The 23,571-nt window shown below is 43.3% G+C and overlaps 1 protein-coding gene across 2 annotated transcripts; it reads right to left on the bottom strand.

Annotated features, from left to right (window-relative positions):
- Window positions 1-401: 401 nt before the first annotated feature.
- Window positions 402-7,955, bottom strand: Rfk (riboflavin kinase). 2 transcript variants are annotated; one of them, XM_039087934.2, is made up of 4 exons: window positions 7,264-7,451; window positions 6,674-6,825; window positions 2,912-3,014; window positions 402-2,058 (listed from the first exon to the last, which is right to left on the bottom strand). In XM_039087934.2, exons 2-4 carry the CDS (start codon window positions 6,725-6,727, stop codon window positions 1,928-1,930), a joined length of 288 nt encoding a protein of 95 aa, XP_038943862.1. In that variant the 5' UTR covers window positions 6,728-6,825; window positions 7,264-7,451; the 3' UTR covers window positions 402-1,927. The 2 variants fall into 2 exon arrangements, with proteins under 2 accessions (XP_038943862.1, NP_001014128.1); NM_001014106.1 differs by lacking the exon at window positions 7,264-7,451 and adding an exon at window positions 7,616-7,955 and having other exon boundaries at window positions 443-2,058.
- Between the last annotated feature and the right edge of the window lie 15,616 nt (window positions 7,956-23,571).

Raw genomic sequence — 23,571 nt, 5'->3', positions numbered from 1 at the left:
CAGACTTGTCTGGCTCCTTTAACTCCTAATGGGAACCTTCTTAAGAGTTGACTTTTTGAGTAGTGATATCCTCTGAATCCTTTCCATGTAAAGTCACCTTGCTACAGGGATTTTAAAAGGGGTAGGGGTCTTGGCCAAGCTCCATGCCCACTTTTAATACCAAGATTCAGAAGGAAGACACAGGTGGATCTCTGTACTTTCAAGGCTAGCCAGGTACACAGAGACCTTGTAAGGTCTCTTAAACAGAGGAAAGATCCTTGGAGTGGAGGGACTGAAAGGAAGTCCTTGAAGGCAAAGCTTAAGTCACATGAGCACTATACTTGGAAGGTCTATTCAGGATCATAATTACACCTTAGAGTAACAATCAGCCAGTAAATCTGAAACAGATACAGGATTCGAGCTGACAGGGGAAAAGGAAAAAAATAACAGTCAAACTTTATTCCAAGGTCTGCAAACATTCAGACTAATCAAAGTGGTACTGTAATTTCTTATAATACATCAATAATACAGTTTTTGAAGTCTAGAGAATTAACTAAGCCCTAAACCACATGCCATATAATTCCAAAGTAACAACTGTTAACAATGTGACATTAGCCATGAACATTACTTAATGAGGACATAATTAACAAGCTATTCTTACTTAAGGCTTCCTTTTAGTATGGAATTTCCAACATCAAAAATTCTATTTTGAAGGCTAAGGAGGTTGCTCAGTCATAGAACACATTCACAGGGCTGCCCCAGCAAATCTCTCGCCATTCAACAACTAATTCAACGCACTGATGAGCCCAAAGCAATTGGTCGCCCAATGTCAACCTTCTGCCAGCATAGGCAACTCAAGCCAATTCAGTGAGAAACCAGGAGATATAAAGATACGCGGCTAAAACTTTCTCCACTTCTGAAGCTGCAAAGGCTTTAGATGAGTATTAAATTATATTTAAGTACTTGGTCATAGAGAACTATTTTTACTTTGAAAACATAAGACCACACTGTTTTTAAAAAAAAAAAAAAAAAAGACAGAGCTGGGTTGGGTAGGAACTGGCTGGGTCCGTTTCAATTCCAAGCAAGTCTATAAATACAGCTTCTTTTATTTTTCTTAAAACACAAAGCATACTTGCACCTGACCACCACTTAGTTTTGAGCAGAACGGCACACCCACAAGCAGTCTCTACGCCACATGGTTGTCGGATATGCCAAATGGGAAGAAAATAAACCAAAGTCATAAAAAGAGCAAAAACATCTATTCTTCAAAAAGGCGACACAGAGACGTCATATGGCTTAAAAAAGTAAAGGGGGCCAGGAGCCTTGCTCAGTGGTCACACTTGCCTACCATGTAAGGCACTGGGTTGGATCCTCAGTACTGTGCAGAAAAGCCCTGGTGCGGGGCCATCAAGGGCACTTCAACCTGAAGTTAACTCCACACAGAGCATTAGGACACTACCAGGAAGTGACCGCATAAGGAATGAGTGACTCACGGCTCATGAAAGTTTGAAGGACTGTAAAAATATATTAATGCACAAAATAATAAAAGTAACTCTAGATTTCCCTCCTTGGCTAAGCTGTGTAAGTGGTGCGTTTCCTGGAAGGCGTCTATTCAGCAGTACATGCTTGTCAGGCTTGCCAGTGCCAGCACACATGGTCACAGGAACTATGGCCAGTCCTCATTTTCCTTAGTAACTTGCTTTTCCACCCACACTCACAGACTTTATTTTCATTACAAGACACTAGCTTTCTAGTGCTACATTTTAATCAACACATTACATTTAAAGCCTTGATTTCTGAATGAATCTTTTTCTATGCAACATGATGGAGTTAACTGCTGGAGACCTCTTGACAGCTACAAGGAAACACTTGATTTAAACTATGATCAAGATGAGACTGTATCAGAAGCACTAAGACACTAGTGGGTGGACAGGTACGAGACTTTTCATCAGTGGCCATTCATAATTTTGCTTTTAGAAACTTGGAAGAAATTGTCATCTTTGAGTTTCAAATGTTCTGGTAAATCCAGTTGTTTTTTAGCTTCTTCAATATCACCTTGAATCGCAGAAATAAGTGACTCTGGAAAAAAAGAAAGAAGATAAATGTCTAATAATACGTGTTACTACTCCTTTGCTCAGCCCCTCCTAAAAACACAGACTCAGCACAATAGCCATAGCTCTCGGAAAAGACAGGGACTCAGTCAATATTGCTACTGTCTTTTTCTCCAGGGAAAGCAGTGTTACATAAAGTGTCTCTTGTAAAGAGACCCCTCACATCTCAAGGTTTAATTGTCACACTACATCAACAGGCACCTGAAGACACTGAAAGCACATTTCTAATTACTGTTTCTTACACTTCCAGCACCTACTGCCCATACAGCCTTGCAGGGTCAGATGCCAGGTGCCACCACTCACTACTTATGACCTGGGTGTCTCCTGGAACTCAGGTACTAGAAACTAAGTCCTTAAGGTTGAAGGTATTTGGGAATGGAAGCTTTGGGCAGTAGGCCAGGAGGGCAGAATGGAATCCTGAGTATAGAGAATGGCTTTGATACAAGAGTGAGCTCTTCTTAGCTCTCTTCGCCCTACCCTGTGATGCCTACCCACAGAGGCAGCAAAAAGGCCCTTACCAAGTACCATACGCATGCTCCTATCGTGCTCTTGACTCCAGAACTATGAATCACAAACACACCTGGCACTAGGTCAGAACAACAGAAGACAGACTAAGCCAACTGACTTAGTCTCTCTGTGTGGCAACTTCCTTATCAACAAGATGGGCATGACAACACCCCACATGGCTACTGAGGGTGAGAGATTAAATTGTATATTTAAAATAGTGCCTAACATGCATTAAAGGTGCTCAAATATATGCCTGTCATCGTACCTACCCAGTAGTAGTTCCAATAGTATTGAAGATTAATATAAACTCTTACCTAAAGAATCAAAGTTCTTTTCAGGTCTGAGGTAGCCAACAATGGCCACATTGAGAATCTCCCCATAAAAGTCCTCTTTGAAGGTATGGATGATATGGGTTTCCTACAGACAAAATTGTTGAAAAGGATTACAACAGTTGGGTGGGGTGGGATGGGACTGTGTAGAGATGGCTCAATAATAACCAGTTAAAAGGATCCTCTTCCAGAAGACCCAGGTTTGACTCCCAAGATCTAGAGGTCTAGAGTGAGTTCCTGTGAGGGCTACACCACAGAGAAAACCTATGTTGAAAAAAACAAAAACAAAACAGAACAAAAAAACAAAACCCCGAAGTTAATCCAGTTGGTTTCAATTCTTTCCTCCTTCCCCTCTGGGGATTAAACTCACAGTCTTTCATTCACTGGGTAAGCATTCCAAAGACCTACACACTATAAATACCCTGGGCCTTTGCAGGCAGCCATGGTTGCAGCCCAGGGTGGCCTTGAGCTCCCCTAGCTCCTGCCTCCTGGGGACTGAGACAGAGACTGCACCTCCAGGCTGCTTCAAGCCTTTAGCTATGGCTAACAAAGGAGCCTCAGTGGCTACACTTCTTGCCCATCTTCTCAATTTAGAGGGAAGTCCTTGGCACACATTCTCTTTTATATCCGCATTTCAAAGAGACCCTTAAAAACAAGAGCAACATAAAAACCAAGCTTCTCTAAAACAGATGTGGTCAAACCAAACGTATCCAGGGAAACCTGAAAAGACAACTGGGGAATTTACACTAAGAATCAGCCCTGGGGCTGGAGAGATGGTTCAGTGGTTAAGAGCACAGACTGCTCTTCCAGAGGTCCTGCGTTTAATTCCCATCAACCACATGGCGACTCACAACCATCTGTAATGGAATCCGATGCCCTCTTCTGGTGTGTCTGAAAACAGCTACAGTGTACTCATATAAATAAAATAAATAGATTTTTTAAAAAAAATTTAAAAAGAATCAGGTCTGCACTAGCCTGCACTCCACTCTGCACTGCACTCTTGATTCCAGCGTCTTGAGAGGCTGTGGTAAGAGGATCTTCCCTGTTTGGGTTCCAGAGCAAATTCACGGCCAGCCTATGTAATTTACTGAAGCCATCTCAAATAAAAAAAAAGGGGGGGGGGGCACTTGGATGCAGCTGGACTTGTTAGGTTTGGGCAAGGTCTCAGGCTCACTTGGGAAGAGGTGTTATAATCCTATGAGTCAGATGCTCAAGGGCCCAAGGACAGACATCAGCTCCTGCAATCCCAGCACTTAGGAGCTCGGCAAGATTGAGCTATGGAGAACCTTTCTTAAAAACAGGTGAGATGGCTGTGGGTAGAGGTGGTTGGCACCAATCTAGATCTGAGTTTGATCCCCAATTAGGTTATTAAAAACACTAGCTATAAAAGAAAATCATCTTGGCTGTATTAAAATTAATAGGATAAAACTATTAGGGCAATTCATTCCTCACAGATGGCTGATATGGACAAATAACAATATTAAAAGTAAACAGCCTGCCCTGAACTGCATGAGCACCCTGATCATGGGCAACTGAGTTTCTATCAGAAGAATTCAAGGCATGAAGTCCAGAAATGGGCTTGATATTATTATTTCTGTTATCTGAGTAGCTTACAAAGGAAATGAAATAACCTCTCCCTCTTTTCTTTCCTCTTCCCACATAATAACAGGTGAGTGTTCTCATTTAAACTTTTTCTTATCTCTCCAACAATGTTCAGCTCACTAATAATCAACACAACTGTAGGGGATTTGAACTCTGTAGGAGTTCATGGTCATTACTATATCTATTACAGCAGTTCTCAGCCTGGGGGCTTGTCCCCTTGGCAAACCTCTATCTCCAAAAATATTTACATTATGATTCATAACCATAGCAAAATTATAGTTATGGAGTAACAATGAAAATACTTTTATGGTTGGGTGTCACCAAAACATGAGGAACTGTATTAAAGGGTCACAGCATTAGGGAGCTTGAGAACGACTGATCTGTTACATCAGCATTTTTACTCTGCAGTTTTCCGTGACACGCTTCTCTCTTATTAACTCCTCAAAGTTAAAAGTTTAGCACAGGCCTGGCTGGCACTCAGGAGGCAGAAGATGGTTCAGGAGTTCAAGGTCAGCCGGGGTTATAAGCAAGACCATAAAATAAAACTCTACCACTAACTCTGCTTTTTCTCTACACTTGAGCTATAAAAGATTAACCCAAATCCAACAAGTATGTAAGCTCTGGGGGAAAGGAGGGCAGAAAAAAAGACTATACCCTCAAGGTGATTTAGAGAGAGGGGCCAGGAGGCGGGCTAAGTGGAAAGCTGACCTAGTACTCTGCACTGCTGGATATGAAGCCTAGTTCAGTTCCCAGCAACGTGGGGAAGAAAGAAAAAAGAGGAGAGAACAAGGATGAGGTTAAACCACACCACAGTAAGCAGTGTATCTTAAGGCAATCAATGATGCAAAGAAAGGCTTTTTAAAGAGCCACACTTTTGAGTCTGTTCAGTGGCCCATGCTTGTAATCCTGGTACTTGGAAGGCTGAAATAGGAAGACCTTAAACAAGCGTGATGGCACATGCCTTAATCCCAGGCTGGAGAGAGAGGTGCAGGTGGAGACAGGGGCAGAGGCAGGTGGGTGGATCTCTGAAAGTTCCAAGCCAGGTAAGGTTACACAGTAACACAACTGTCATCTAGCGCAAGGGAGGCTCGTGTAGGAGACTCAAAAGTGTGAGCCACAGTTTTCCTGTGTCAACAGAAAAACGACCGAGTAAAACAGGTAATTTTGAGGGATGTGGAAATGCCCACTTTTAGGACATACTGAAAACAAAGTCCTTCTTTCTGTCAATCACTCTATTTTGAGATAGGATCTCACAGTACAATCCTGGTGATATTCCTCATCCTCCTGCACTGGGGACTGATGACAGTCATGTCCAACAGTGTGGTTGCAGCAGTCACTTTAAATCAAAATGGAGGGCTGAGGTGACTGCTCAGCAGTTAACAGCACATAAGGACCCGAGTTTGGTTCCCAACATCCAAGCTAGACAGCTCAGGTCAACTCCAGCTCCAGTGGATCCAACCTTTCTGGTCTCCATGGGCACCTGAGCTCATGTGCACATTCACATAGACACAAAAATATTTAATTTAAATGGACTACAGTTGTCCATCAAAAAGCAGAGAGGTTATTACAAAAACCTAATCCAACCATATACTCCTTATGAGACTCTTTATTCAAAGAAACAGAGTAAAAACATGGGGGAAAATATTCCATTGAAATAAAAGTAAATAAATGCTTGTGGAGTGGGGGTGGGTGGGTGGAGGATATGAGTGGAAGTGTAGGATAGTATATGGACCAGGCTACTTTTTTCCCCTGTTGTTTGTCTGATGGATTAGGATCTCTCTCCTAGTCTTGACTATCCTAGAACTATATATACCAGTGTGGCCTTGAACTCAGAAATCCATCGATCTCTACAACCCAAGTGCTGAGATTAAAGGTGTGTGACACCACACCCAGTCTGTTCCCGAACTCTCTCTCTCAGCCTACGAAGTATGCCACCTCCTCTGGCAATACTTAGAAACCCTTAAAGTAAGCTGAGGAGGAGTCCTGAGTGCATTTAAAAGAGCAAGATGTGGGGTTGGGGATTTAGCTCAGTGGTAGAGCGCTTGCCTAGTAAGTGCAAGGCCCTGGGTTTGGTCCTCAGCTCCAGAAAAAAAAAAAAAAAACCCAAACAAACAAACAAACAAAAGAGCAAGATGTGACTCTTACCATGGACTTCTTCACATTCTTGTAGTATGGATTCCATCCTATGCTCACCACCATTTTATGGACCTCTCCACTCCCAACGCTGGCCCAGCCGTAATAGATGCCAGTGGACACATCAGCTGGAAGATTGTCTACTACTTGTTCAGGAAAATTGGCTAAAGAAAAGTAAATAGATATTCATTGCTACAAGCATCACATTAAATATTGATTAAAAGCACATTAAAAGGTTAGCCTCAATCATTACACTACCGAGATCTTTTTTTCTAAGACTACCACTCCAACCCTCCACATTCTGACTTGAATTTCTTCTCTTCAGACAGCTCAAGTTAGAAATGAGAAACAAGTGTATGAATCTCTCAAAAAAAAAAAAAAAAAGCCACACGAAAATGCCCAAGTGGAAACAAAGACACAAAATAAACGCGGAGGTTCATTGGAAATCACCCATCTAATCCCACTCAGGAGGCTAGTCCCAGAGCTTCAGAAAGTAGGCGGAAGCCTGGGAAACGGAGCGAGACCCCCCATCTATTTGTATTTTAACACAAACAAAAAGTCCCTGCTCTTTCCTAGTAATGCTCCTAAGTGGGCTGACTCACTTAAAAAGATCCTTATTTTCAAAATACACAACCCCAAATCCCAAATACAAAGGTTGATTTAGTAAGTCAAGGATCATCTCAAGATATCATTTTTAAGTGTGGGCAATCAAGTTTTGATTACTAAAATCTACATAGACTAAATAAACGTTGGCTCCTAGAACTACCCGTGTTGTCACTGAACACTACAGAGTAACATCAGAAGAATAGAACTTTCAACACCTTGAGAGTTCGGCCAATTGAACCTGCAGTACCTTCCAAGACAGGGCTCCGCAGCTCGTCGCTAGCAGCAGGAGCCAGGCTACCGGGTTCCCTGCCTACGGCCCAGAGCTCCACGGCCTCGCGACGCGCTCACCTGTGGGGATGCCCAGTTGCTTGGAGCCGCGGCCGAAGCCACGCACCACCTGACCTCGGCAGAAGAACGGCAGGCTCCTCATGACGCTGACCTCGGAGGACGCGGGCTGCTCCTCGCTCCGTGCCTGCGACGGAGCCGCCGTGAGTGCGGCACTCCGGCCCGGACCAGCCGGGGATTCCGCAGGAGCTGGGCCGGCGGAGCGGGACACCCGCCGCTACCGGTGCCTGCCGGCAGGACAGCCGCCAGCCGCCAAGAACCCAGAGGTCTCTCGGTCGGAATTGCGACAACCGCAGAGAACGCACGGATCTGCGGCCCAGGCGACCGGCCTGCTCGGCTTCCGTTGCTCAGTCAGGCTAGCCCCGCCCCCGCCGTTGCGGCTCCGTCTAGAAGCCTCGCCCATCTTAGCGTCGTTGTGGAGGCGACCAACCTCGTCCCCGGTACAACCCCTGCAGTTGAGGCCCCGCCCTTGCCGCTGTGGCCCCGCCCTCACCCGTGGCCCAACCTTTAATTGTAGCTTTTTCAGCTTTTCAGTTTAGGCTTTGCTGAAAGAAGCGTTGCTCACAAAATAACTTAAGTTGTTCTATTTTCCTCCACGATTCTGAATAAAATTCCGCCCAGTCTTTGCAGCCTCTTTTCCCCCCTAGTATGTAACTCTGAGAATGTTCAGCTGATCTCAAGAATGTTTTCTCTATACTGGCACAAAGGGGACATTCTTGGAAAAGTTTCATTTCCTTGACTCTAGCACACTAACACAAAAGAGGTATTTGTAACTGACTGCGAACAACCAAATGAGATAACTCACTACCTTCGGATCAGCATAAAACAAGTATTTATTGAAAGAAGAAAGCACACTGCAAGGGTGCTAGGGAATTAAGGACTATGGACTGTAACACCAGGCCCCATAGGAAACAGTAAACAGTCTAACAGAAGTATTTAGAAAAGGTTAAACAACTGTGGCTGTGAGCTCACGCTAGCCCTAGACAAACCCGAATTTGAATGCAGATCCTGCTTCCTGCTGATGTATGGAAACCACTTAATAGAAGGATCTGTGTGAGGGGGTAGGGGAGCTAGGGAGGAGGCACTGATATTGGGATGTAAAGTGAATAAATAAATTTTAAAAACAGAAAAAGGAAACTAGTTAACAGATTCCCTGGCAATATTAAAAGTGAGCCAGGCATGGTGGCGTGTTGCATGAAATATTAAAAATCATCCCACGTTAATACCAGTTAGCACCGTCTGCCAGCCTCCAGGGTCTCCATGGTCCCCAGGCAGCGACCACCCAACTTGAAGTTCCCCTGCTGGGATTCTGGGCACATTCCTTGCCATCTGCCCCCCTGTGGCTAGCTGTCACAAATCCCCACAACCCAGTAAAATCAAACCTCTAGAGGCTTGTAATTTATCAGTCATTTATATCAGTAAATTCTCAACCCACAAAAGGCCCGCACAATGAACTAAGAGCCAATCGGTATTGATATAAGCTGCCCACCTAGATTGGACAAATTGTCCTGAATTAATCCATCCCTTCTATGATATTCATAGCTACCTGTGGCTATCTAAAGCCTGGAGAATGTGGGTCATCCTTCTTTTCCTCCATCTTCCTCCCTTCTCCTTGTCTCTCCCTATCTCAAAACTCTCAGTGGTACATACCTATAATTCCAGGAGTCAGATACTGAGGCCATCATGAACTACACAGACCTGAGAAACTAAGAATGTAATAACTTATGGTTGTTATCGTGCTCATTGTGTGGAGGGATGAGGCATAAACCTCTGGTTTAGGGTGGGCTGTTGCTTTATTTTTTTCTTTCTTTGTCTGCGGTGGTGACAATGTTATAGGGTCTCTATTCCAGACTGGCCTGGAGCTCACAATTCTGCCTCAGCCTTCTGTGTGCTGAGATTATAGGCATGTACTAACATAACTGAATGAGAATGTTTTTACTGCTGTTTTCCAGGTATCCCTAATTCCAAATAGTTGATATGTTAGAATGGTAGTTTTCTTCAGTTTCTTCATCCTGAGTGATAAAGCACACACGGAAGGGAGACCCTGATACTGCAGGCTGGGTTTTATGCCCCCAAGTCCATGCTCTAAGGAAGTGAGAGAACTGCAATAAAATGATGAATAAAGTTTTGTATGTTTTTTTTCAAGGTGGGGTTTCTCTGTATAGCCCTGGCTGTCCTGGAACTCCCACTGTAGACCAGACTGGTCTTGAATTCAGAGATCTGCCTGCTTCTGCTTCTGGGATTAAAAAGGTAAGGGTGCATCCCCATGCCTGGCTTAAGATGTTTTTTGAGAAATAAAATAGGAAGGATGTGGGTTCAAGGCTAGCCTGGTCTATAAAGTTCCAGATCAGTCAAGGCTAGACAGAGAAGCCCTGTCTCAAAAAAACCAAAAGAAAAAGAAAAAGAAGGAAGGAAAACAGATGCTAAGTGTTTATCACACTCTCTCATCTAACTTTAAGGCTTGGTTTACTATGTAGCCCTGGCTGGCGTGAACTTATTGTTTAGACCAAAATGGCCTTGGTCTAAACAGAGATCTGCCTTCCTCTTTCTCCCGCCATGCCCAGCAAGATCCATCTTCATGCAACTATTGACACGTGTTCCTACAGATGCTTACTGTGTGCTAGTATAGGTAGGTATGGAAAAGAAAATTGCGATTCATTTCAAAAATGGGGGCCGGGAGTGCTTGCAGACACTCAGACGCGTAGGCCATGTGATTGATCAGTTTTCATATTCATTAATAGTGTTCCGATGAATTTAGTTCAGGAGATGCATTACTGAGCCTTCTTAATCACCATTTCTTTTGCAAATCTAGAGTTGAGAGAGTTTAGCTGTCAAGTTTAGTGCTTTTAAACATAAAACATTATCCAAAATATTTCTATTGCTCCTTCTGAATTGCACTTGCAGCACCCGGCCTTTGCTTGCAGGGAAGGGGACCCTGGAGGGAGGGGAACCTGGAGAGAAGGGGAACCTAAAGGGAAGGAGACCCTCTGGCAGAGTTGTCTCTTCAGGAAGAAATGTCACCATGACAGTAAACTGGGAACTAGTAAAGGAAAAGATAGTCCTTCTTCAATGAACAATTTAAAATGGACCTAAAACAAAATTTAATATTAAGAAAATAAACATCGGGGTTGGGGATTTAGCTCAGTGGTAGAGCGCTTGCCTAGCAAGCGCAAGGCCCTGGGTTCGGTCCCCAGCTCCGGGAAAAAAAAAAAAAAAAAAGAAAGAAAGAAAATAAACATCAATTAAAAATAGAAAAATCAGGCCAGACTGGGTGGTATATACCGTTAAACCCAGCACTAGGGTGGATAGCTCTCAGTTCAAGGACAGCCAAGGCTGCAGGGTGAGACTTCGTCTCAAACAAACAAAAAGATAAGGAGACAACACTACATACCCAACTGCTAATACCCAACATGCTGATAACATTAGCTACCAGGAAGTGAAGGGAGGGTTGTCCCGCCCATTGCTGTTGACCGTACAAAATGGAGCAGCTGATGTCAAGGCTCTTGGCAGTTTAGAAACCTAAACTTTTTCTATAAAGTCCAGCACTTAGGCCAGTTGCACGTGGCTGTACGCCCGGAGGTCGGGAGGCTGAGGCAGAGAATCTCAAGCTGTAGGCTAGCCTTTGAGAGCAGACATAAACAGCTTCCCGGAAGCCCTAGTATTAAAAAGATAATATTTTATTATATCATGTAAAAATATATTTTGTGGCTCAAAGTTTCAAAGTTGACTTTAGGCGGTGCAGATAGACACTGGTATAGACACGGATAGCTTTTCTTCAACCCTGAGAGTCCTTACTTGGAATGGCCTCCTACAAAACAAGTAAGACAAAAAGTTGGAGGCACACTGATGTAAATGCCCTCTAGGCCAAAGGGAATCCCTGGGAAAGTCATTTCCAGAGAGGTGACTCAGATTTCCAGTTGATGCAAATCTTCACTAGACAACAATAAATGTCTTCTAAAAGTATAGGACAAAGGAAAAGGACTTCAGAAGGTGTCTCAGTTAGGGTTTTACTTCTGTGAACAGATGCCATGATCAAGGCACCTCTTATAAGTCCAACATTTAATTGGGACTGCCTTACAGTTTCAGAGGTTCAGTCCACCATCATCAAGACAGAAACATGGTACCATACAGGCAGACACAGCACAGGAGGACCTGAGAGTTCTACATCTTCATCAGTAAGCCACTAGAAGACTGGCTTCCAGGAAGCTAGGACAAGGGTCTCAAAGCCCATGCCCTCAGTGATACACCTACTCCAACAAGGCCACCCCTACTCCAACAAGGCCACACCTCCAAATAGTGTCCCTCCCTGGACCAAGCATATTCAAACCATCACAGAGGCTTGTTATTCACGTGTGATTGTTGCCTTTTTTGAGGCGAGCTTTTACTATGCTGCCCAGGCTATTCTCAAACTCTAGATCCTTGTCTCTGCCTGATAGGTACTGAGATGCCAAGTGTGCTGTTGCTGTAGGCAATTAATGCTACTCAAATTGCCCCGGTCAAATGAATGAAACACACACACACACACACACACACACACACACACACACACAGAGAGAGAGAGAGAGAGAGAGAGAGAGAGAGAGAGAGAGAGAGAGAGAGAGCGCCTTGTATTTAATATGCCTTAAACAGCTCAGTGGCTGGGTCACTCCAAACCTCCACATAGCCAGCCCTTCCAATATCCCTGAATTATTACTTATTAAAACCTATATTCAATACTGACTTCCCCAACCCGGATGCGAGGGCCCCCTGGGGCCACTCTTCCCCAGTTCTTACATGATTGCTATGCTCTTTCTTCTGCACCCCTCAGGCCTGGTCCTTCTGCTTTCCCAGCATGGCGATTCTAAATCCTCCCTCCTCTCTCCTTCCCCTTGTCTGTGAATCCCAAAGTCCCACCTGGATGGCTGGCTGGCAACTTTATTTACCAATCAGAACCAACTGAGGGCAGGGAGGGACCCTGAGTATCTTACGTAAGAATTCTCGTGTAATTTTGGGAACCCAGATAACATAATGCGATCTAATCTGCAACAGTGTGCAGCACTGGGTCTCTGAGGGAAAAGGTTTTGTGTTTCTAGGATGGGAAGTCATGGGGATACAGACAAATAACACACAGAGCCTGTTGGTAAAGCTCGTCCATGCGGATTCCTTTGCACCCTTGCCTTGTCTGGTATATTTAGGGATTAATGTTCTGCTGTCCTGCGGCAGTGAGGAGGAGGGTTCCGTTTTCACTGTAAACCTATACCCTGCTTCTGTGAAGGCAGAGAGAGATTGCTCTTAGCTCGAGTGATTTTTTTTAAAAGCATTTATTTTATTTTTGATGGTGTATATGTGTATGCCTATGGATGTGTAAGTGTGTGCACGTGAATGTCAGTGCCTGTGGATGCCTGAACGTCAGGTCCTCTGAAGCTGGGGTTATAGGCAACTGTGAGCCCGTAAAGGTTCTAGGAATTGAACTCGGGTCCGTTGCAAAAGCAGTACACGCTCTTGCTCAAGTACTGGGTGGCCTCCAGCCCAGCTCAAATAATTTCTATGTTAAAGAAGTATGGATAAGGGGTTGGGGATTTAGCTCAGTGGTAGAGCGCTTGCCTAGCAAGCGCAAGGCCCTGGGTTCGGTCCCCAGCTCCGAAAAAAAAAAAATGAAAGAAAGAAAGAAAGAAAGAAAGAAAGAAAGAAAGAGAGAAAGAAAGAAAGAAAGAAAGAAAAGAAAAGAAAAAAGAAGTATGGTTATCTTGTAAGACCCCGACCTTTGGTCCGTGGTACTTATTTCGAGCTGCGCCAGAGTGAGACACCAAGACACAGATCAATGAAAAAGCAAGAAGTTTATTTTCCAGCGCATCCGGGTCGACCCTCAATCAGTCCCTCAAGGTGAGTGACTAGAGGATGACCCCAAATGGCTATTACAAGCAGTTTTTATACTTTTTAGGGACACAGGTTACATCAGCAAGGTTACATCACCAATAAGTTCAAACTTATTGACCTAAGCTATTTGGCCATTAAACTAAGCATAGTGGCCTTTAAATCTATTGGCTAGCAAGCATCAGTCAGTACAGTCTAAGAATTTTCTACTCAAGAATGTTCCGGTGGATGGAGAATGGAACTTGGCCTAGCCTCGACCAGAGGTGGGAAGCTGGAACCAAGACCAAGGTAACACTTATAAAAGTAAGGGACTTTCAGTTTCAGAGGTTTAGTCCATTATCATTAGGGTATGGCAGAAGGCGGTGGCATGCCTGGAGTAGTAGCTAAGAGCTAAATCCTACTCAGTTGAGAGGCAGAGAGATTGGGCCTGGCATGGCTTTTGAAACTTCCTAGTGACACACTTCCCCCGACAAGCCTAGCCTTGCCCTGGAGGCGGGAGGGTCTAAGCCTGGTGAAAGCCCCTAGGGTCCTTCAATCTATTCTGATTTCCTTCAACAGATACTAGTACAGCTGAATTTGGTTTATATAATAGAAATATTTTATATATTTATAAATATTATATATATTATATATAATATATATAATATATATATATATATATATATATATATATATATATATATATATATATATATATCTTGACCATATTGTGGTGGCCTAAACAAGAATTGTCCCCATAGACATATATTTTTGAATACTTATTCACCAGGGAGTGGAACTCTTTGATAGGACTAGAAGTATTAGGAAGTGTGGCCTTGTTGGGGGGAAGTGTCCTAATGATAATGGACTAAGCCTCTGAAACTGAAAGTTCCTTACTTTTATAAGAGTTACCTTGGTCTTGGTATCGCTTCACAGTCGTAGAACAGTGACCAAGACAACTGTGAAGACTAAATTCATAGACTATTTTAGTGAAATTTGGATCAATTGTACTCATAATTTATTGAAGCACACACATTTTTCTTGTTTCAAAAAATTTTTTTGTTTTTTGTTTGTTTGTTTTTAAGATGGGGTCTTAACACGTAGCTCCGTCTGACCTGGAGTCATCTACATAGACCAGGCTGGCCTTGGCCTCACAGATATCTACCAGTCTCTGCCTATCAACTGCTGGGATTAAAGGTATAGCACCACCATTCTGACTAAATGGATTTCTTTTTTAATCTGATATGAGTCTATTATTGTAGGAAAGGAAGCTGAGACTGAGATCTTGGGACCTGCTGTACCCAGGAAACCATGGGGGAATCTATTACACATGGAGCCTTTGGCAATGGCCTCCCTTCGCCCATGCTGAGAGGCTAACAGACCCCTATCTCTGCCCTACTATGCCATAAAAACTGGTAGTGAGATGCTTGTGTAGTTAAATGCACCCCTCATATGCATGGGGATGGATATCAAGGGCATTAATGACAAATTATACAATCTGCCTGATATGGGCTATAAATCAAAGTTGATACTCCTTCAGAGAACATTAGTTACTTCTCTGGGAGACCCTAAAGTCAAACAGGACCTGAAGATGACATCCGTCCTGACTTAAAGTCAGATTTTAAAATATCCCTCCATTTCTCCAACCTGTTGTCTCAGTGGGGTACACTCCAAAAATAGTTTGGGGTGACAACCACTGTTTCACTTAGGCACTGAAGGTGAGCATGCACAGTTACAGGATATTTGATTATTGTACATAAAAAAACCTAATTGTTAGCAAAATACAAAAGCTTAAATAGATATTGGGTTTGTCAGATGCAGTTAGGTGTGTCCCGAAGAGATGCACTTTGGGTGTGCCTGTAAAAACCATAGATAAGAATGCCAAAGAATGGAGAGTTCCTGCCTGTTTTAAGACCAGTTGCTAGAGGGAGACATATTGTAGTCTTTGCTCTAAGACCAGAGGCAAAGTCAGCGGGATGGCCTTGAGCTATCCCATGAGCTACCCCACCATAATGGTGAAATGGTTTGGCCTCTACTAACTTGGCTTGGAGCGCACCACCCCACCCCACCCCACCCCACCCCAACCTCACCACGATGGTTCAACCTTCCAGGCTAAGCATGGGCAGGGGGAGCTAGAGACTTGTCTATAAGCAATTGGACCATTGACAGCTCTTTCTCTTTTGGCTTGGAAGAGACTTAACGGAAGGAGCTCCTAATCAGAGATGGGCTTTACTCTTTGGGCTTGCAGGAACAATGGAGAAGCAGCTGGCAGGACACAGGCAAAACAGTATTGTAAGAAAGAAAGCTAAGAAACCCGCTTGGATTTGGAGGAGCTCAAGAGAAAGGTAGACTAGCGAGATAAATGACACAGAAAGACTTCTGAAGAGCTTAGAAGTTGGTTGTCAGATCAGGTTTGTAAATATTTTGTATATAGCTATGCCTCTAGTATCTTTATCAGTATAAATATCAGATAATTTAAACAATTATAACACACTGTTCTTTGTGTTTTCTTCCTCCTGTATTTGTTTCTCCCAGAAAAATGGTTGCTTGTGCAAGGGTGAGGATAAAGTTTGAAATTCTCACCAGCAAAACCTCACATATAGCCCATTCTTCGTTTATCCACAAGGTGGCACACTACTACTTTTTAAAGACAATTCCACAGCCATTAGACTTTAGAAATGCAAGCAGAAAGTCAGGGATAGGGAATTAATTAGATTGCCTTGCCAGGCCAGGCTCCATGCCAGGCTTGAGGGATTTTGTCCTGATGCAGGCTGGCTTGTCATTCTTTCAAGCACTCAGAACTGGGTACTTGGTGAGGTATAACCTCCCGTCATAGGCTATGCTAACTTTGTTTGGGGGGGGTTGTTTGGAAATAATTTTTGTTTTTTTTTTTGCCAGAGTCTCACATGGGCCAGGCTGTCTTCAAGTACAGAGTGTAACCAAGGATGACCTACTCCTGATTTCGTGGCTTTCCCTCCTGATCGCAGGAGATCAAATCCAGGGACTTGTACGTCCTAGACAAGTATTCCCTGAGCGGAGCTAAGCCTACAGTTTTTTTTGGTTCTTTTTTTTTTTTTTTTTCCGGAGCTGGGGACCGAACCCAGGGCCTTGCGCTTCCTAGGTAAGCGCTCTACCACTGAGCTAAATCCCCAGCCCCAAGCCTACAGTTTTGATGCTTCATTTGAATATGTATTTCATTAGAGAAAAACAAGATGGAGGAGGTGAAGAGAGCCTAGAATTACACAGAGCAGAAGTCATACTTCCTCTCCATTCAGGAAAATAAGTAGATAGATGGATGTACAGATCAACAAATAGATGGGTGGATGGACAGACAGAAGGACAGGCAGATGGGCAGGCAGACACAAACAAAAGGAGACGTGAGAGAGTATAGAGGTGTCAACGCATTTCTACTCCTGAGGCCTCCATGAATTCCTGCAGCACACAGTCGGGTCTAATTCTCTGCAGAGACAAGAACTGCAAAGAACAATCCAAGAGCAAGCTAGAGATGCAATTGGAAGTGACTTAAAGGAAGACCTTGATCCTGATGTCCTGATGCTGGCATCCCCAGCATGAAAGCTCCTATTTTCACTCCCAGTACAGAACCCCATTTATTAAAAAGAAAAAGGAAAAAGAAGCTTGCCTCCTTACACTACCGTCTTAGCTCCAACAGCCCACACAGTGGAATTCCTCCTCAAGACTTCTGAGAAATTCCAACATCGGAGGTCTGTGGTTCCCACGAATAGAGAACTGAGCTTCATGCTGAATCTCTGACTCTTTTTTTTTTTTCTTTTAAAAAAAGATTTATTTATTTATTTTATGTACAGCATTCTGTCTGCATATGTGACTGCAGGCCAGAAGAGGGCACCAGATCTCATTACAGATGGTTGTGAGCCACCATGTGGTTGCTGGGAATTGAACTCAGGACCTCTGGAAGAGCAGTCAGTGCTCTTAACCCCTGCCTGAGCCATCTCTCCAGCCCTGAATCTCTGACTCTTAATATCTACCATGGTCACTGCCCAGGACCAAGGACCAAGTTCAGGTCTATTCTATATTCCTATGGAGGTTTTCTCAGGCTCCACAAAACCCAAAGGTGACTCAGAAGGAGCACCATTTGCTTGCATGGGGCCCCTTCATTCAACACCCCAGTACAGACAGTGTGGGTGGGCTGATAGTGAATGGCACATGCTCAGAAGAGCCTGGCAGCTCTAGCTGGCTCTTCAGAACTGTACAAGTTATCCCAGTGGCTGCACAAGGAGACAATCTGCATGACCCAGCCTTGGACAGCCACCATCACCATTTCTTCCTCTACCCACCACACTATTCTCCCTGGAGATTCTCAGAACTGTCAGTTGGGATAAGATTTTTATTTTATCGGTTTCAGTGTTTTTTCCGTATGCATATTTACATACCATAGGCATGGCTGGTGCCCACAGAGGCTGTCAAAACATGTTTAGAACCCTAGAACTGGAGTTACCATAAGGGTGCTGGGAATCGAACCCCAGTCCTCTTGAGGAACAAGCGCTCTTAACCACAAAGCCATCTCTCTCTAGCCCCTTCATATAAGATTCTAATGAAGAAGTGAGTCCTTGAAATTGCAGAGCAAAATACCATGCTCCATAGAGCTTTTTAAGGAGAAAGGAACAACAGCATATGGATGTCTTTTCTCATTTGTATGAGCTGAGAACTCAGTAGCTCAGCTAATTGTCATGTCAGCGATGGGAAGGTTGCACTGAGCATGACAGAGGGAGCCAACATGAAGCTTTCATTGTCCTGCCAAATGTAGAATGGCAAATTTATTGAGTCAGAATTTTTTTTAATTGTTTGTTTCTAAGTATACTGGGAACAAGTTGGTTAGCAGATCAAAGGCTTGCTTCCCCAAGGGGATGGAATTAGCTTCTTGGGAAACTTACCATCTCAAAACTCTTTTCTACCATGGACAAAATGGTTTTCCTATGCACAGAATGTTGGTAACATTTTTCCGAAGCTGGGTTTTTCCTAAGGAAGTAAATACCCATTCTCATCGATAGGCAAACATCGGATGATTGTCTTTTGTTCGGTGTTATGATGCAATCCAATGCTTTTGAGTCTTTGCACCTTTCAAAAGTAAGATAGAATCTAATTTCAAGTTCCAAGACAAGAACGGGCAAACTGCCACAGGTGCTAGATGGTAGACCGCCATGTCTTTCTGTTTCCTGCTCAGAATACAAAGGTCAAAAGTTTCATATTGGTCAAGGAAAAAATGAATCACTTACCCCACCCCAGAAACCAGTAGCAATGAAGTCAGCCAACCCCTACTAAAACTAGCAGTGAAATGTACTTTTTCCAGAACATTAAATAAAAGTATAGTCAACCGTCACCAAAGCCCATATTAAAAAAAAATCAAAAAATCAAAAGTCAAATAAGAAACAGTACTTTAAAAAGTCATTTTGTAGGTCTGGATATTGAGCCTTGGGCTTCACACATTTAGCTGAGCATTCTATTATTGCTCCAGCCTTTGAATTTTTTAATATTTATTTACTCAAAACATGAACACCAATTTTAAGTAACTGGTAAAATTAGTTTTACTTTATGAAAATAAAATTAAGTTTCTACCTTCATCACATGAAGTCCATCTGGGCTAAAGGCTTAAATATGAAAACACAGGGTCTACATGTGAACAGTAGATGATAAAAATAGCGACACATGGCCAGGCGCTGGTGGCACACGCATTTAATCGCAGCACATGGGAGGCACAGGGGTAGATGCCTGTGAGTTCAAGGTTAGGCTAGTCTACAGAGAAATTTCTAGAACAGCCAGGGCTACATAGAGAAACTCTATATGGAAAAAGAGGAGGAGGAAGTGGAAGAAGAGGAGAACGAGGAGTCTGAGGAGGACCCACCTACTTCAAGTGAAGCAAAAGTAGCTGCACGTAGTGGTTCACACCTGCAGTCCCAGCCCTGAGGAGGCCGAGGCAGCAGACCACAAGTTCAAGGACAGTCTGAGTGAGACCACATTCCAAAAAATGGAAAAGTGAACGGATAAATGAACGATAGAGGAAAATTTAATCTATAAATTCCTATTAAAACAATAAAGGAAAGGATTGTTTTGTTGATTAAATAGAACTTCTTCATTGAAACAAAATCCTGAACTTTGTCATATGGAAGTTAAATAAGACATTCACCTGGGGAATTTTCATGATGAGCAATTTAAAGTATGATCAGTTCTTATTAATCATTTAAAAAGCCCATGAAAATGGTACAATATAAAGGAATATAAGTATTCTGTGGCAAACTCTATGGATACTAAAGTTTATATATAAACAGACACCTTGTATCTCCTATGGGTTGAATTCTGCCATCCCCAAATCGGACACTTCCAAGTCTCCTGAGACTTGAGAACACTTAGAAATAGGCTTTTGAAGTGCTGAGGATTGAACTAAAGACCTTGGGCTTGCTAAGCAGGCTCTTTACCGGTGAGATATTGCTCAAGTCTTCTCCTGTTTTTTATTTTGAGACAAAAATCTCACTAAGTTGTTCAGGCTCTTTTTTTTTTCTTCAATTATTGTTTGTAGGGATAGTTGTGTTGGATGAGTTGATGTCGATGTTACTCGTGTCTTGATAGGCAAACACACACACACACACACACACACACACACACAGGAACAATTGAAAAAAGAAGTCATGAGAGGAGAGGAGGGAAATGGAAGGGAGAAATGATAAAATTATATTATATATCAAAAGGTTAACAATGTGCATATATGTATATACAAGATTATATACAATATATGTGTAACTATACATTATATCTCATGTATATACTACAATATAATGTATACATATTAAGTATATATTATGTATGTTTGCACATATATACATATATACATATATATATATAATAAATATTATTAGAGCAGGCTTTATCCAGTTAGCTAGAGCAAAAGGCCTCAGCAGACACCACCTGTACCATCACCTCAAACTCTCATTCCACTTCTGAAAGAAAGTATCCCTAATGAACGAATGCACTATGGCCACATTCAAGCAGCAACTACAACCCTGGACTTGGCAAAAATATAAAAGAAGCAACTATGTTGCTTCTCTGGGGGAAGGAACTCTGGGGGAATATCTGTGTTTTGATTTCAAAATAGCACCTCAGTACGTAGCCCAAGGTGGCCTCAGTGCCGAGTATTAGCACGGTAAGCACGTGCCATTGGAAACATCTAGTTTCAGAGACTTATAGCAGTAAAAACTGATACTGAGACAGACAAGGGAGAGTCGCCTGCCCCTGAGGCACTGAGCAGGTCCTGGGCATTATAATTAAAGCACTGTTACATTACACTGAAATCTCAACTACCGGTGAGGTGGCTCAGTGGGTACAGACACTTGTGACCAAAGCTGATCACATGAGTGTGATCCCCAGGAAGGACTCATGTGGCAGAAGTTGAAAAAAGCAGTTTCTCTGACCTTCACACGTGTACCTTAGCATGCCTGCAACACACACACACAAAATTTAAAAAGTAAATCTTTACAAATGTTAATAATAAACTGTCTCCTTTTTCCCTCTCTCTTCTCCTCTCCTTTCCTCTCCTCTCCTCCCCTCCAGTCAGCTCCCTTTCTCTCCTCTCTTTCAGTCAGCTCCCTTTCTCTCCTCTCTTTCTCTTTCCTCTCCTCTTCCCTTCCTCTTCCTTCCTCTCTCTTCCCTTTTTTTTTTTCTTGTGTTTCCGAGACAGCTCAGGCCTGAATTTTCCTGCCTCAACTGTTTGAATATTCAGATTGTTGATGTGTACTGCCAGGCCTAGCAAGAACAAATTCTTTTAAATAGCTCTTCTAGTGTTTATAGCCATAGATGTTGGGGCATGGTGTGCTGTGACCCCCTGGTTTCGAGCTGTTGGACTCTTGCTGCTCTGTCTGCCAGGCTGCCTGTGTTTGAACTAACCATTCTAAATGTTTCACAGACATGAGGACATCTGTTGATGAACGGTGGCAGCTGCTTGCTCTGGCTCCTGAAGACTCCCCATCCCTCCAGGACTCTTTGAAATAGTTTACACTGGACTTTTGGGTATCATTAAGTGTTGGTGAATTCCAAGTCATCCTATCCCACTCAGGCCAAAAGAGGAATACATCTGTTGGTGGCCCAGCAGAGAAAGCACTGTGTTTGGTGCTAAAGAGACAATGGTAAAATCAGATGGCTTCATTTGCATGAAAGGCTTGCTGTGGTTGGCACACACACTCCGGCTATATAAGTATACTACTGTTCAGCTTGCATGCGAGCTGGTTGGGAGACAGCACCTGTGTCGTCTGCCCTGGTGTTGCAGCATTAAAGCCCAATAGAAAGAAGGCTTCCTTCTTGGCCATTTCTTGGGGTTGGCAGAGCTCGTAATATGAAGAAAGAAACAGGAAGAACAGGGTGGTGATGACATCTGTGTGGCAGTAGTGGCTTCACCAGGGGACTGGCCAGCCCTTTGATGACCACAGAGGAGGCAAAGCTATGGAACTGAGTCCCAGCTCAGAAGCAGAAGAACGCTGGGGACTGTCTGCTGCTTTGAAAGCCGCAGAACTCAAAGCCTAGCCGTTGGCAGGCCATGCTGTAAAGGAGTAACGTGTTCCTGTGTGCTGAAGGCCGAAGAAGAGGCAGAGCAGCAGGAGTTGGCCACAGAGATCCGCCTGCCTCTGCCTCCTGAGTGTGGGCCTTAGAAGAGTGTGTGTGACCTGTTTTCCCGGCAGTGCTGGAGTCGGACCCAGGGCCTCATGCATGAGCTCACGGACACAGCCTACCACGAAGCTCCGTTCTCAGTCTGTTTTCCTTTGTCGTGTGTGTTAGCCTGTGTGCTTCACATCATCAAATCCAACATCAGAAAGGTCTTCCCTTAGGCTTATTTGTTTTGCTTTAAAAATGATGTATGGATGTTATCAGGGAGCAGGAGTGCATTGGTGGTCAGAGGGAAACTATGGGAGGAGATTCTCAACTCCCGCTGTGGGGATTCTAGGTATAGAGCTCACGTGACCAGGCTCTGAGGCAAGTGCCTTTCTTTACCTGCCCAGTCATCGCACCAGCTCCTGGTTAGAATCAAGTAGTTATTAATCTTTATAGTAAATAGTTTTTTATACATATTCTGCTAGCTGTTTCGCCTCCCCCCAGCTTCTCTCAGATTCCCCCCACTTCTCTTCCCACCCAAATCCGCATCTTTTTCTTCTCTCTCATTAGGATACAAATCGATCAAAACCTAATAATAAAAAGAAGAAAATTAAATTAAAATAAAAACAAACCAAAATAGGACCAAACAGATTTAAAGGGGGAGCGGGGAGATAAAGAAGAAAGCACAAGGAACACATAGAAATGCTGAGACACTCATAGTCACACATAGAAAATTCATAAAAACAAATTTGGAAACCATAAACATAAGCAAAAGATCTGTTAAGCAAAAATAAATAAATAAAGGTAAATTCCCAGATTACATTACGAGACAAATTACATTATGAGACAAAAACAAACACATACAAAACAAAATTAAAACGAAAACAAACCCTCCAAAACATACCATCTTAGTCAGGGTTTGTATTTCTGCACAAACATCATGACCAAGAAGCAAGTTGGGGAGGAGAGGGTTTATTCAGCTTACACATCCACATTGTTATTCGTGACCAAAGAAAGTCAGGACTGGAACTCGAGGTCAGGAAGCAGAAGCTGATGCAGAGGCCACAGAGGGATATTTCTTACTGGCTTGCTTCCCCTGACTTTCTCAACCTGCTATTTATAGAACCCAGGACTACAAGCCCAGGGAAGGCACCACCCACAATGGGCCCTCCCTCCCTTGATCACTAATTGAGAAAATGCCTTACAGCTGGATCTCATGGGGGCATTTCCTCAAGGGAGGCTCCTTTCTGTGTGACACACAAAACCAGGCAGTGCACACACTGAGTTCTATTTCTGTTGGCAATTTACTGCTGGGCCTGTCCTTTTGTGTGATTTGTATGCAGGAAACTAAATTTTCCTTTGTGAGCAGTTGTTGGTTGAAGATAGTCTCTGTGTCTACTTCCCCTCTTAGCACCTCACCAACTCACCTTTTTGAAGAAAGGATCTCACTGGGCCCTGGTTGGCCCAGTACTCATTACATAGCCTGAGTTAGCCTTGACTTTGTGGCCATCCTCCTC

Source organism: Rattus norvegicus, chromosome 1 (genome assembly GCF_036323735.1).
Source record: "Rattus norvegicus strain BN/NHsdMcwi chromosome 1, GRCr8, whole genome shotgun sequence".
In the NCBI taxonomy this organism is placed as follows: Eukaryota; Metazoa; Chordata; class Mammalia; order Rodentia; family Muridae; genus Rattus; species Rattus norvegicus.
The sequence above is the reverse complement of the archived record's forward strand: the minus strand, read 5'-3'. Positions and strand labels throughout refer to the sequence as shown.

Coding starts and splice junctions, on each gene's coding strand:
- Rfk (NM_001014106.1), bottom strand. CDS start 7,697: ATGAGGAGCCTGCCGTTCTTCTGCCGAGGTCAGGTGGTGCGTGGCTTC. Junction 3,015..6,673: donor AGAATGTGAAGAAGTCCATG/GTAAGAGTCACA, acceptor TTTTGTCTGTAG/GAAACCCATATCATCCATAC. Junction 2,059..2,911: donor AAAGAACTTTGATTCTTTAG/GTAAGAGTTTAT, acceptor CTTTTTTTCCAG/AGTCACTTATTTCTGCGATT.